Genomic DNA, 12,419 nt, shown 5'->3' on the forward strand with positions numbered 1-12,419 from the left:
TGCAAACCTGGTTGTGCAGCAGAGACATGCACGTGGTGGAAGTAGTTGTGTACTCACTTTGGCCTTTCATTTTCACTTGACTGAGTACAAGTGAGAGCCTTGCAGGACTCTCACTGGAAGAAACAGTCTGTAGCTTGCTTGCTTTCTTTTCTCTCCCATCTGTCTGTCCCTTTTTTACCCCAAGGCAAAGAGGTGGTTGCTAATAGCCTGCAGGAAAAGGCCCTCTTCCATTCTTCTCAGTCCTTCCCAGTCTCCGGAAAGTATTGCTCCTTTCAGCATTGACTCTTGGTTGAAGGGCTGATGAAGAGGTCAGTTCAGGTTCTTCCACTCCTTGCAACACCTTCTTTGAAAAGAAGATGCATCACAGTGTAAAAGTGATGCAGCCACTTCCAGAAAACCCGTGGGTGCCCAGGGAAACCACAGGGTGCTGCTGATGCTTCTGCTCTGCCTGCAGAGGATGGCCAGCAGAAGGACACATTAAGTGCTTTACAGCTCAAGTTTTTGGCAGTGCTGCATTTGCTTAGCTGTGATCACCTTTCCCTTCTTGTGAACTTTTCTGGGAGGCTGGTGTCTTGTTCCTGCACGAGCATTTGCAGAGCTGATGTGGACATGACACATCTGCTTGTCAAACCTCTGAACCCTGGGACTCTCCTGAGTTACTGCAGCTAGTCAGCTTACTCTGAATAAGAAAAACAGATTCCTGAAGGGAATTTGGAATTCGGAAATCTTTTCCTCTTTAATTTATTTCTCCTTAAGTAAATTGAGGGGAGCGTCAGCTATTCCACTGACAGGAAATTGTAAAGGATCTATCTCAAATCATTTGCTCAGATCTCCAGGGCCCTGGGGTTTATGAAAAGGTTTTGCTATAGACTCTCTACCAGCTCTGGGAAACATCTGTTCTGCATTCTGAATGCATTTTCCAATACATCTCCCAACAGAGCTTGTTTTAATAAAATCATCGCTTTCTCTGTGGTTAGAAAATCCAGTGCAATAAAGGGTTTTGTGTGCCCTAAAAAGTTGTTGACCACTGGTTAATGAGAAAATTAAAAAGCAGCATGTAACATCATTTGTCTTACCCTATCCTTTCAGAAGTTTCCCTGATGGTCATAATATGACAGAGTTTACCAGATCTAAAACTCTGAAAAGAGATGAGTGCTTAATGTTACCTGTAATTCTTATTTTATATTGATACTTCATTGTAGCCTCTGTTTGAAATCCAAACTCGAAGCTATGGCATGTGACTAACATATGTATTGAATGAAACTATTAAAGTGAAGAATTTTAAGGTATGAGGAGGGGAGATTAAATTGTCTTTTTTTGAATTTATGACACATTTTTCCTTGGTTGTGTCCAAGCTCTGAAATGGCTTTTTCACCACCATAAGATGTAATAGAAGAAGTCTTGCTGAGGTTCAGTTCACGTGAGACCAGATAATTATCTGTACAGTCAAGTTGTTCTCTGCTGAATTAGAAAAGCAGGAGAAACTGGCAAAGTCCCCAGGGCTTACTGGAGACTCCTTTGTCCTCAATGGAGGTGACAAACATAGTGGTTGAAGCTATTGCCCAAGTTCAGCTAAGTAGCCCTTCCCCTGTATGAAAAGCAGCCAACGAAAGAAGAGAATATCCAGTGAACATGGTTGAGAGGGTCTTTGTGGGCCTGGAGAGAAAAAATTATCCTGGCTTGGAACTGCATTGGAGGTGAGAGGGTTTGATTTGGACATTATCTGTTCTTTCACCTTGGAAAAAAGGGAGATGTTGCAGCTTCATCTCATCCAGCTTCCCATGTAGGAACATTTTGTGTTCTCAGTCTGCAAATTTTCAGACACCCACAATTCCTCTTGACTATCATTGGGTTTTAAACTAAAATTCTAGATAGGCATAGTCTCAAAATTAAGCTTCTAGTATTTCAGGATGGATTGATGTTTCTCTTTTGCTGTCAAGTGACTCAACTCTCTCTAAACTAGTGTTTTCAGATAAAAACTTGAAGACGTTGTTACAGTGTTTTAGAAGTCAGCAGTCTCTCAAGCAGTTTTGCAGTGTTATGGGGTGTTATACAGTGTGTACACTCAATAGGACAGTGGTGTGTATTTTCGGGCCCACAGCTCGTGTCCTAATTAGCAGACTGCTTTGCCTGGCTTTCCTCTCCTTTGTTAAACAAGAAGGCCTTCATGGTTTTTGATCAAGTGGAAGGAAGCATAGAATTTTTATTTTGTAAGGGATCTCATCACCCTATCTTCTGTAGTTCAGTCTACTTGCATTTTAAAACAAACAAAAAAGCAGAATGCATGCAACAATAAATATTCTCAAGCCTAACTTGCATCTGGTAGAAGACAAATTTACAGTTCAAACAAATTACTAAGGTATCCTCCTTGTCCTAACCTCTCCTGTGGGCATTATGGATACTGTATGGAGTCTGCTTCCTGCTCTTTCTTTGGATTACATGTCTTTTTGCCTGTGCTAGTGGCAGAAGGAAACTGCAAATAGTACAGTTTTATCCAACTCTTGGCATACTTTGTGCTCTCTCTTTCTCTCTTAATCTGCTGCCTTTTATTTTGGTCCCAGCTGAGCAACTTGGACTCCTTTAAACAAAATTGGGTTTTCATTTTCCTCTTCTGGAAGAGGGGGAGAAGCTGCTTTTCCCAACAATGCCACAGCCTGCTGCTTTCTGCTTCACTGGACCCTTGCATATCACCTCAAGCTGCCTCTGTAGTTTCTGCAAACAATTTAGGCACCTGTTCTTCAGCCATGATTGTGAGCGTGGTGAATTAACTCAGACTTACAGTGCATTTAAGCTACTGGAAGCAAGCTCCCTTGGCAGTGCTGGTCTGTGGGGAATAGAAAAATGAATTGCCATACAAGTGCACTCTAGGCTGAAGGTGAAATATTCCAGCCTGGGAGGAGAATCTTTTGTGTCTTTGTCAGGCTTTGCACAGGAGCTAAGTTATCTAGCAAGGGAGTCCAGCAATGCTCAGCTGGAGTTGTTAATTCCTACAAATCGTTAGGAAGGAGAGAATCATAAAAGTGTGGGAGCTAAAAGAACTTTGGGGATTTAGTACGGCTCCCTACACAGAGGCATGATCAAACAAAATCTATATCATCCCTGGTTGTGGGAGAAGCAGACAAATCTTAAAAAGTCAGGATGAGAAGCATGATAGCTGGTCTGGCATAGCAACAAGTATGAAGTACTGAGCATGAAAGTGATTTTGGAGGGCTTGATAACTGCTGGATATACATTAAAAAACAAAAAAAGTCAGCCCTGTTTTGCTTATGTTACTAAAGGTTACTGTAAGTAGTAGATCAGGCCTGCCTTTTTATTACTATGAAGGCTGTTGCATCAAACTGAAAATCTGCATTCTCCCTTTCAATGTTTGTAGTGATAATAGGCTTAAATGCATACATGGGCAGTTCATGCTCTGGAGCAGTGATGGCTGGAATCCACTCTGCTCTCTGATGTGACAGAATAGTCTGACAGAAAGGTACAACAACTTAAGGGACTTGTTGAGGGAGCAACAGGACCCACACATTGCCTGCAGTCTATGTGCAGTTGCTTTCAGATACAAGCTACATTTCTTGACTTTATTGATAACATGCCAGTGACTTATCTTTGTCTTGCCAGGATCATGCACTATCCTTCTCTTGCGAAGAATTAGGAAAGAGGATTAAATGTCTGTCAAGTCACTTTAATCTTTGGGATGGATGTGCTTAGGTATCATAAGGATAGGAAATGTTTAAAAGCCCGATCAGAATCAGAACAGTGTCTTCCAAAATTCTCAAATATGATTCCAAAATACCCCTGGGGGAGAGAAGGGTGTGGGTGCTCCCTGTCTGTCCTAGTGAGATTAGTAACGTTTGAAAGTATCTGGTGTATCTGCGCACCCATATCTGGCTTTTGTATAGCGCTTTCCCCTTTCATGGGCTACAATGAGACAAAATATGCAAAGATGTTTTAGATTTCATTAGTCACACTCGTTTATTCAAACATCTCCTTTGCATAAGAAACCAAGGCTTGCACTGATCTCTGGGAAAGAATGTGCTCACAGCTTGGAAAAGCAGTCTGTGCAAATGACACTGCTGCACGGCAGAGGTCAGCAGCCCGGGTGCAGGAGAAGGGGCCCGGCTGCAGGGTTTGGTGCCATCATTTGCAATTCAATCCCATGCAGTTCCCTTTTAGGGGAACAATTCACTCAATGCAGAGTTGTTCTTTTTTCCTAATTCACCATATAATTCACCTCCCAATTTCAATTAAGAAGCAATCTGTTTGTGACTGCAAGCTGCATTTGTTTAGAAATACGAAATTATCCTTTGCTTCAGCAAAACCCACATACGTTAATAATTCTGGTGGTGAATGGCTGGTTGGGGTTTCCTTTAAATGCAATGGGATGTTGTGTGAAGAATAGCGTACTTTGGGAGGGTGAAAAGTCCTGGGGATGTAAAATCTAACTAAGAAGAGGAACTTTTGTTGAGCTTGGGCTTAAGGAAGTGACAAGGACTGGGTATGAAAGAAAACAAAGGGAAATCTTAGGATGGGACATTGGGGCTGGAAAAGAGTGATAGAGTTCAGAGCAATCCATCTTGCTGAATCAGGCTTGTTCCTGTTCACACATCTAGTGGCTTTTGTCCAGTCAAGCTCTGTTAAATTATGGCACTTCCTTTGGGAGACAATTCCCTGATTTAGTGCGTCTCTTGGACCAGGAAGCTTTAACCTATAGTCAGCTGAGAGTCCGGCTATTTTATTTTCTTCTGGTTCATTTTATTGCTCTCTTCCAATCATGCCTTTCCTGGTATGCTAATTAGTTCTTATAATATAATATTGGGGGGGTTGGAATCTGATACCGTCCTCTCAGCCTTCTTCCCAGGTGTCAGAGATGTACCTTTCCCTGCCTCCTTGCCTACTTGGAGGGGCCGGAGGAGGTTTTGCAAGAAGCCAGCTCCAGAGCAAAAGGAGTGTCTTCCAGCTGGCAAAGCTAGACTGTTTCATGGGCTGGAACATTTCCAGCTCTCTTGAAAGTGGGACATCTCTCTTGAAGCATCTACACTGCATGCAGCAATGCTGTATGAGTAACAGTATCTCCCTTGCTGCATCTGATGGTTGATCATGGTCTTCCTGCTTCACCTTGCCACCAAGACTATAGAAGTTTGCTCTTGTTGATACTTCTGCAGAGATCAGCCCAGTCAGCATCCCTTCTCCTCACAAGGGACCCATGATACCAGGATGGGGAAGGAGGGAGGGTGACAACAGTGACGGTGTTAGAGGCACTGCTTAAGGCAGTGGATGTAGTCCCAAAGCACATTTTATTTGTGTTATAGATCTTGTTGTCTCATGTGTTGTGTTCTTTGACCCTCGGTATGATTTTTGAGTTTTTCTTCCTACTACAGTAATGTGGAGAGCTTTCCTGCCAAAGAGGTGCTGGGCTGATTTTCCATGTTGTTTCTGTGACTTCAGTGGCTTGCTGCCCAGGCTTCTGTGCTGTGTATAGCTGCTGTTTGGCTTCTGTGGTGTTCCCAAGTTGGACTTGTTGCAGAATGGAAAGACTTCCCTAGAAGAGACGTTTTGGCTTTTCAGTATATGGGGAAACTGAGGCACAGGGTGATTATGAGTTGAAAGGTACCATTGTAGTCTAGGAAGAAATCCGGGAAAAGAGCCCAGCATTATCAGGCCTTTAGTTCCTGCTCCCTGTACAGGTGAAGCAGCCATTTTCTGTGGCCGGCGGACATACAAATGGCCTCACTGACAGCCGTCGTCCTCCCTATGTCAGAGTTCTGACAGCGTACTCACCAGATGTCTCTGCTCTTTTTCTTTTTCAGGAGGCCTTGGAGAACAGTCTGTTGCGCCAAGCGAGAATGCCACTTCAACCGATAGTAACAAAGCAGTTAAAAAGGGTAATGTGGTACCCCACCCAGACCTTTGGGTATCTTTTGTTTACTATTTTATCCTCTGTAAAACAAAGCTTTGTCCTGTGTATAGGTGTGTGACTCCATGCCTGGGAGACCTGCCCTTCCAAGGCATCTCCATTGTTGCATTTGTTGGTGTTGGTGGACTCTCTGCAAGGGTGGGTTTGCCTTTCATGGTGTGGTGGGTTGACCCAAGCATCCACACTTGAGCTCACTCAATTCCCTCTCCCCCAGTTGTATGGGGGAGAGAACAGGAAGAGCGAAAGCAAGAAAACTCATTGGTTAAGATTAAGACAGTTTAAGAAGCAAAGGAAAGGGGGGGGAAAAAACCACAAAACAACAACAAACGAACAAGTGATGTAAAAGCACTCCTCACCCCCTCCCACAAGCAGAGTAATGTCCAGCCAGTTTCTGAGCAATGGCTACCTTGGAATACAAAACCCTGCAGTTTTATTGCTGAGCATGGTGTCAGATGGTATGGAATATTCTTTAGACTAATTTGAGTCAGCTGTCCCAGCTGCATCCTCTCCCAGCTTCTTCCCTACACCTTGCCTGCTCACTTGGGTGGAGAGGGCTCAGCGGAGTGAGAAAAAGAAATCCTTGACACAGTGCAAGCACTGTTCAGCAATAGCCAGGACATTGTTGTGTTATCAGCACCAGTATAGCCACAAATCCATAGCAGCACCATATGGGCTGCTGTTAAGAAAGTTAACTCCATCCCAGCCATACCCAGTGCATATAGGTGGCCACAAGTGTTACTGGGCAGCAAAACAATTTGACTCCAAAGCAGAGTGTGTAATGCTAGCTGGCTGCTTCTTGCTTTTGGGATGTTTCAGCTAAACTCATTTAAGCTTGTGTTCCCCTGAAGCTGGGAGATCACTCAAGCAAAGTTTAGCAGCTGTTTTTTCCCCACTCTTGTAGGGAAGGTATTGCTTACAGGATCAGTCCAAACCTGCAATATTACAGGTATTCCCACAGGGTTGCTGTGGTCTGTACAAGATGTTTGTGACCACTGTGTGCAGGAGGGACTGGTGTTTCCCCCTTGTAGACGGAAGCACTGAAGCAGAGAGACCACACAGCAGGTCAGTCTGTGGAGGGCATGTCCCGTTCATGAGTGCTATGTTCATAGCCCAGTACTATATTCCCATGTCAGGGCTGCTCATGTCTCCTAAACTGCTGGCAGGCCTAAGGTAGTGAAGCAGTGGGCAAGAGCACTTGAGGAAGATGCTTCTGCTTGCAAAGCTGTGTTGGTTGCTTCTACCTCACTGTTTTGCCTTAGAGGTTGGCTGGTGCTGCTGTCAGAATGAACCTGAGCTGCCTCTGCTAGCCAAGAGTCTTGAGAGAGCCCTGAGTGAGTTTCACAGGGCAGCTGTGCCCTTCTAATGCCCCAGCAGTATCTCTGTGGGATAGATGTATGCAAACAAGGGGAGGGCAGTTCTTATTTCATTGTGGGAACCCTGCAACAGTGGAGCGTCTGCCTTTAGGGTCCAGCAGCTGGTTTGAGGATGGGACAACTTCTGAAGTGGCTGGTGCAGCCAGCATGCTGCGGAGGTGCTCCAGAGTTAAACGGAACAAAAGGCAAATTTCCAGCTTTGTCCTACAGCTGACAGCAAGGCCTCTGTCAGGAAGGGCAGGGCCTGATGAAGCAGGAGGAAGAGTTTGAAGTTCATTCCTTCCATTCCTCCGCACTGCCTTAATTTCCTTCCAGTTGTTTTGATCCCTTCAGCCTTGACAATAGTGGTTTGCTTTACCCATGTTTCCATGTTTCCGCTGGAGGGATGAATAGGAGAAGACACTCTCAGCAGCTGCTCTAATCCCAGGAGGAAGGGCTCAGCGGGGCTGGTGTTTTTTCACAACCCAGCAGCCCATGGCCCTGACTGAGAAGCAAAGCCGTAGCCAGTCTTGATGGTTTCCATACAAATCACAAGACCACAGCTGAAGCTTAGATCTCTCCTCTTGGAGCTTCAAAAAGGCCTGCCAGCACCAAGGAGCCACTGTCAGCAGAGTTGCCTCTTGAGAGCAAGAAATGAGATACCCGTTCAGATTTTCTTGTCACATTATTGCTCCTTTTCATTAAAACGAAGAGGTTCAGCAAGGAGATTTGTACTAAGTATAGAATGCATCAACTTTTCCACCTTGAACATCCCTCCTCCAGCAGTGATTGTCTGTCTGATCTGTATATGTTTCCTATATTGAGAGAGTGCTGCTGCTTGACAGAGTGGGTAGCTAGAGACAGCAGGGTTGTCCCTTTACACATTTCTGGGAGAATAGGTTTGTTATAATGCATAGTGGGGGTCCATGACAAGAAGGGCCAGGTTTCCATGGATTAACTGTCTCCAAGTCCCAAATAAATCACTGGCAAATCTGCCTATGGCTTCTGGTTTGGTTTAACATCTTGCCTTTTCTGTTTTTCTTTTTCTGAAGCTCCAGGGTATTACCTGAGGGCTGCACGTGGAACTAAAGAGGATTTAAATGGTGTTGCCACTCTGTCTTGCAGACGGCAGGCAGAACACAACACTTGTGAGGAGACCGAAGAAGGAAGAATATAAAGATGAGTCAGGGATGGATACACAACCCTCTCCCAGAGTGCGCAGGGCAACCACATCCAGGGCTGAGAGGATTTGGCCAGGGGGAGTCATCCCCTACGTGATCGGAGGAAATTTCACAGGTCAGTAGTGAAAATATTGCTCCCTGTTTGCTCAGGGGTGAGGGTCACAAAATGTGTGGGAGATCTTGGGAGCAGTTTTCCCACAAATGGCTCGGATTTTGGGGAACATTTTTCTTAAGGCAGGGTGGTGAGCGTGTGGTTGCACAAGGAACTGTGCGCTGTGGAAGCCTGAGATGGAAGTGTGCAGAGAGATGGTTCTCCTCTTGGAGTCCAAGAAATAATTGGGTGACTGGGTTGCTTTTCTTGATTGCTTCAGGGACCAGCATCTGTGAACTGCGGTTACACCCTGTGTTTCCAGAAAGGGACCCTCTCTGCAGTTGGAAGAGCAGGGCACTTTGGGAACCACTCCTGTACAGTGTGGGATTACCTCCCCAGTGCTGCTCCTCTTGCCAATTAGGGGTAGTCCTCAAGACCTCCTTAACAAATTCACAGAGACCGTGCCTCATGCTGGCACCCAAGCTGCTGCCAGGAATCTGTGAAGCCCTAATGGAAGGGTCTGTTCACCTCATACAAGAGGAGGGGCTCGTGCAACCTAGCAGGATATTGAGTAGCTTACTAGCTATGGGTGTCCTGCAGATTTGTAAGAGAACACACGTCCACATCCTTCAGAGTCTGACAAGAGAGTCTTCTCTATTTTGCGTGTGTCCCACTGCCCTAACCATCCAGAGAAGGTGACACCATCCTTCCATTTGGGTGACTGTGTAAGAAGCAGCTCTCACAATAGTGCAATCCTCTCTTACATTCAGCTTGGTGTTTTGTCTCAGATAAGTGTCCCCTCTGGAACTCGTCTCTGCATTCCTTGTGCTTTTTTTTGTACTTCTGGCCTTTCTCCACTTTTTAGTCTTTCTTGAGAGTGGCAGCTTACTCTGTAGCCCTGTGTATCCCAGAGGCTATGCTGGAAAGGCAGTACTGTAGTGAGGCCTCCTGGAGCCACGTACTGCTCTGGGGTGTCACTTTCTGGCTGTCTGTGTGACTGTTCTGGATGCAGCTGACTGACCACTGCAGGTATCCTGCTCCCTGGGGATGCAAAGTGCTGTCGCCTGTCTTCTTGCTAGTGTGAGCCAGGCATAATACCCTTCTTGCAGGTGTCTTCCTGTTCAACTCCTGATTTGTCCCTGAGTTCAAGCACAGACCAGCAGTGTATCTCTGTGCCTTCTTACACAGCCCTCAAACCACTCCGCCTCTAGCTACAATACAGCTTTTGCTTCTGATTTTAAAGATAAATTTTCTGGCAGTAGTTTTGCCTCAGTTTTGTGGAGCACGTGTAGCAGCGATGTGAGATTCCTGGGCCTTCAAAGTTGTGTGTGGTGATTTTATGTTGCAGCATGCCACTGAGTAGCTGGTGCACAGGCAGAATACTCAGCAGCTGTGCCAGAGTGACCTTTACCAATGAGGTGACGTTTCTTTTATGCAGAAACATCGATGTATTTAATCAAGTTTGTGGCCCGTTTAATTAGAGCCATTAATTCATCAAGCTCAGGAAGAGAGAAAAGTATGATACAGTAAGTTAGTGCAGAAGTAGGAATAGGGTTCCAGATTCCTGTAGGTGTCTACAGGTATAGGATTGACTATTGGAAAGGTTGACTGTACCCCTATTCCTATAACGTCCATTAGAAATTTTCTTGAAAGCCAGGCCTTGACTGTTTGCTGTTCTTGGATTTCTTTTTCAGGAACCCAACGAGCTATCTTTAAGCAAGCTATGAGACACTGGGAGAAGCACACTTGTGTGACATTTGTGGAGAGAACGGATGAAGAGAGTTTCATTGTGTTCACATACAGAACATGTGGGTAAGCGATACATACGTTTCCTGAAGCTATGCTGCAAACGTGCCTTTCGTTATATGGCTTTGTAAGTCTGTCTCTGGTCAGAATAAATATGGGGGGAATCTGTCCTTTCTGGATTCTTTTCCTAGGATAACACTTAAGGTGTATGTATGCATTTTTACAGACATGCAGTTATTTCTTTCTAGATACGCATACATATACAACTGTGTGCATGCATACATATATATATGTATATATATATATACATACGTGCACACTGAAGTACATTTAGTGTATGAAACTGCTGGCCTGTCCCTGTCTCAGACTTTCCCAATTCAATGATGACCTGCATGGGTTTGTGGGTTTTCTTTTCCAGATGCTGCTCATATGTGGGCCGCCGAGGTGGGGGCCCTCAGGCCATATCCATTGGAAAGAACTGTGACAAATTTGGGATTGTGGCTCATGAGCTGGGTCATGTGGTAGGTTTCTGGCATGAGCACACACGGCCTGACAGAGACCAGCATGTCACAATCATCAGGGAGAACATACAGCAAGGTAAAATGGCACTTCTGGTTATTCTGCTTTGCTTTTGGGTGGGTGGAAATCTTCTTCCTTGCTGGGCTTATGCAAAACCCTAGTGGTCTGTGAGCTGGGATGAAGAAAAAATATTGCTAGTCCTTGTCTAGAATAAGGGCCAAAATAGTTGAACAAATAGAAATTTTGGATGTCCAGCTGGAATTGTTGGAATGTAGGAGGATATTTCTTTAATTCTAGACTCTCAGACCAGGAAGGATTTTTTTTAACTTTTTAAGTGATTTTTTTTTTCACTTTGTATGGCAACACAGGTCAGGAGTACAACTTTTTAAAGATGGAAGCTGGGGAAGTGAACTCGCTGGGAGAGACCTACGACTTTGACAGCATCATGCACTATGCTAGGAACACGTTCTCCAGGTGAGAATCATAGACGACCTGTCCTTAGTACTATTTTTAGCAGTCATCATTAGCTGTGTGGAATACCTGGAGCCTAGAAGGAGACCAGTGGTTTATTGCAGAGAGATGTGGCAGTGAGCTCTGATGCACTACAAAGCTTGGAAAGCATTTGAAAAAGCAAGGTATGTGAAGAGAGTTATTGTGGACTACTTTTTTTTCCCTGCCTACTGTATTCACCTGGTACTGGTAATCCGAGAGACCTTCCAAAGATGTGTTAGCATGTTTTGCAGCCTTCCCAGCCAGCATGTATGTGTGTGTATCTGCCCACCTGCAAGGAGATAATGCTAAAATCAGCTTTGAATCTCATGGTTGTGCAGCTCTTGCTTTTGAGTTACACTATTGCCTTCTGAGAATCCAGCAACTTTGCCAAGGACTTGAAACTGTAGGTCATGATTTTTAGTTGCTGGGGTATTTTTTTAACCATTTGTGTATGTGTTCTAGATCATAGCCTTGCAACTTTGTAATTCTTTGTGATTGGGTTCCTCATGGAGTACTTTTCAGTCCCGTTCCTGACCCAGCTAATTGGCCGATTTCTATGTGGGGTGTCATTTGCCCTTAACTCCCATCTTGTCCCTCCAGATGCAGCCCATTTTCTGAGCAGAGAGCTCTACTAGGAAGGTGTGGTGAGGTGAAATTAGTATACTTATTTATGTCCTGGATTTGGAATGAGAGCTACTGGATGACCAGCTCCATTTTGCTACATTTTGAAGGTTTTTCCATAAATAGAATAGGAGCTTTCCTTCACGATATAGGCCAAGTAAAGGGGATGAGAGGTAGAGCCCAAATATTCACACTCTCAAGAGCTTTTTTATTGCTGAAATTAAATCTGTCTTTGGGGCTTTATTTCATTTGCCAGCTGTATGGGAGTACTGAGTCTATTGTTTTGTGCTTTTGTTTCTGAAACTTTGTATCAAGCAGGGGAAAATTATCAAACTTTAGCGCTAAAGTGTTGCTTGTTCTGGCAGGAGGAGATGGTGGCTGGGCAAGGGTGCTTTGCAGCCTTTAGAGATTTCTTTGGATCAGATACCCAAAGCAAACAATTTTTCTTCCCTTGAGGCATCTGCTAGCTCCTTCCAGCATTCGCTGGACTCTAAATGGTTGGAATT

General features: G+C 44.7%; 1 protein-coding gene across 2 annotated transcripts in view; it reads left to right on the forward strand.

Annotated features, from left to right (window-relative positions):
• The window catches only part of TLL2 (tolloid like 2), an 85,768-nt gene that overhangs the window by 40,462 nt on the left and 32,887 nt on the right, over positions 1-12,419 (forward strand). Inside the window, exons 3-7 of one of the 2 annotated variants that reach the window (XM_035542019.1) lie at positions 5,805-5,879; positions 8,389-8,559; positions 10,230-10,347; positions 10,700-10,878; positions 11,169-11,274. In XM_035542019.1, coding sequence (XP_035397912.1) covers positions 5,805-5,879; positions 8,389-8,559; positions 10,230-10,347; positions 10,700-10,878; positions 11,169-11,274 — 649 coding nt within the window. Of the gene's footprint in view, positions 1-5,804; positions 5,909-8,388; positions 8,560-10,229; positions 10,348-10,699; positions 10,879-11,168; positions 11,275-12,419 lie in introns of those variants that run through there. The other variant, XM_035542028.2, reaches the window with a different exon arrangement.

Source organism: Cygnus atratus, chromosome 7 (genome assembly GCF_013377495.2).
Source record: "Cygnus atratus isolate AKBS03 ecotype Queensland, Australia chromosome 7, CAtr_DNAZoo_HiC_assembly, whole genome shotgun sequence".
Taxonomy (NCBI): domain Eukaryota; kingdom Metazoa; phylum Chordata; class Aves; order Anseriformes; family Anatidae; genus Cygnus; species Cygnus atratus.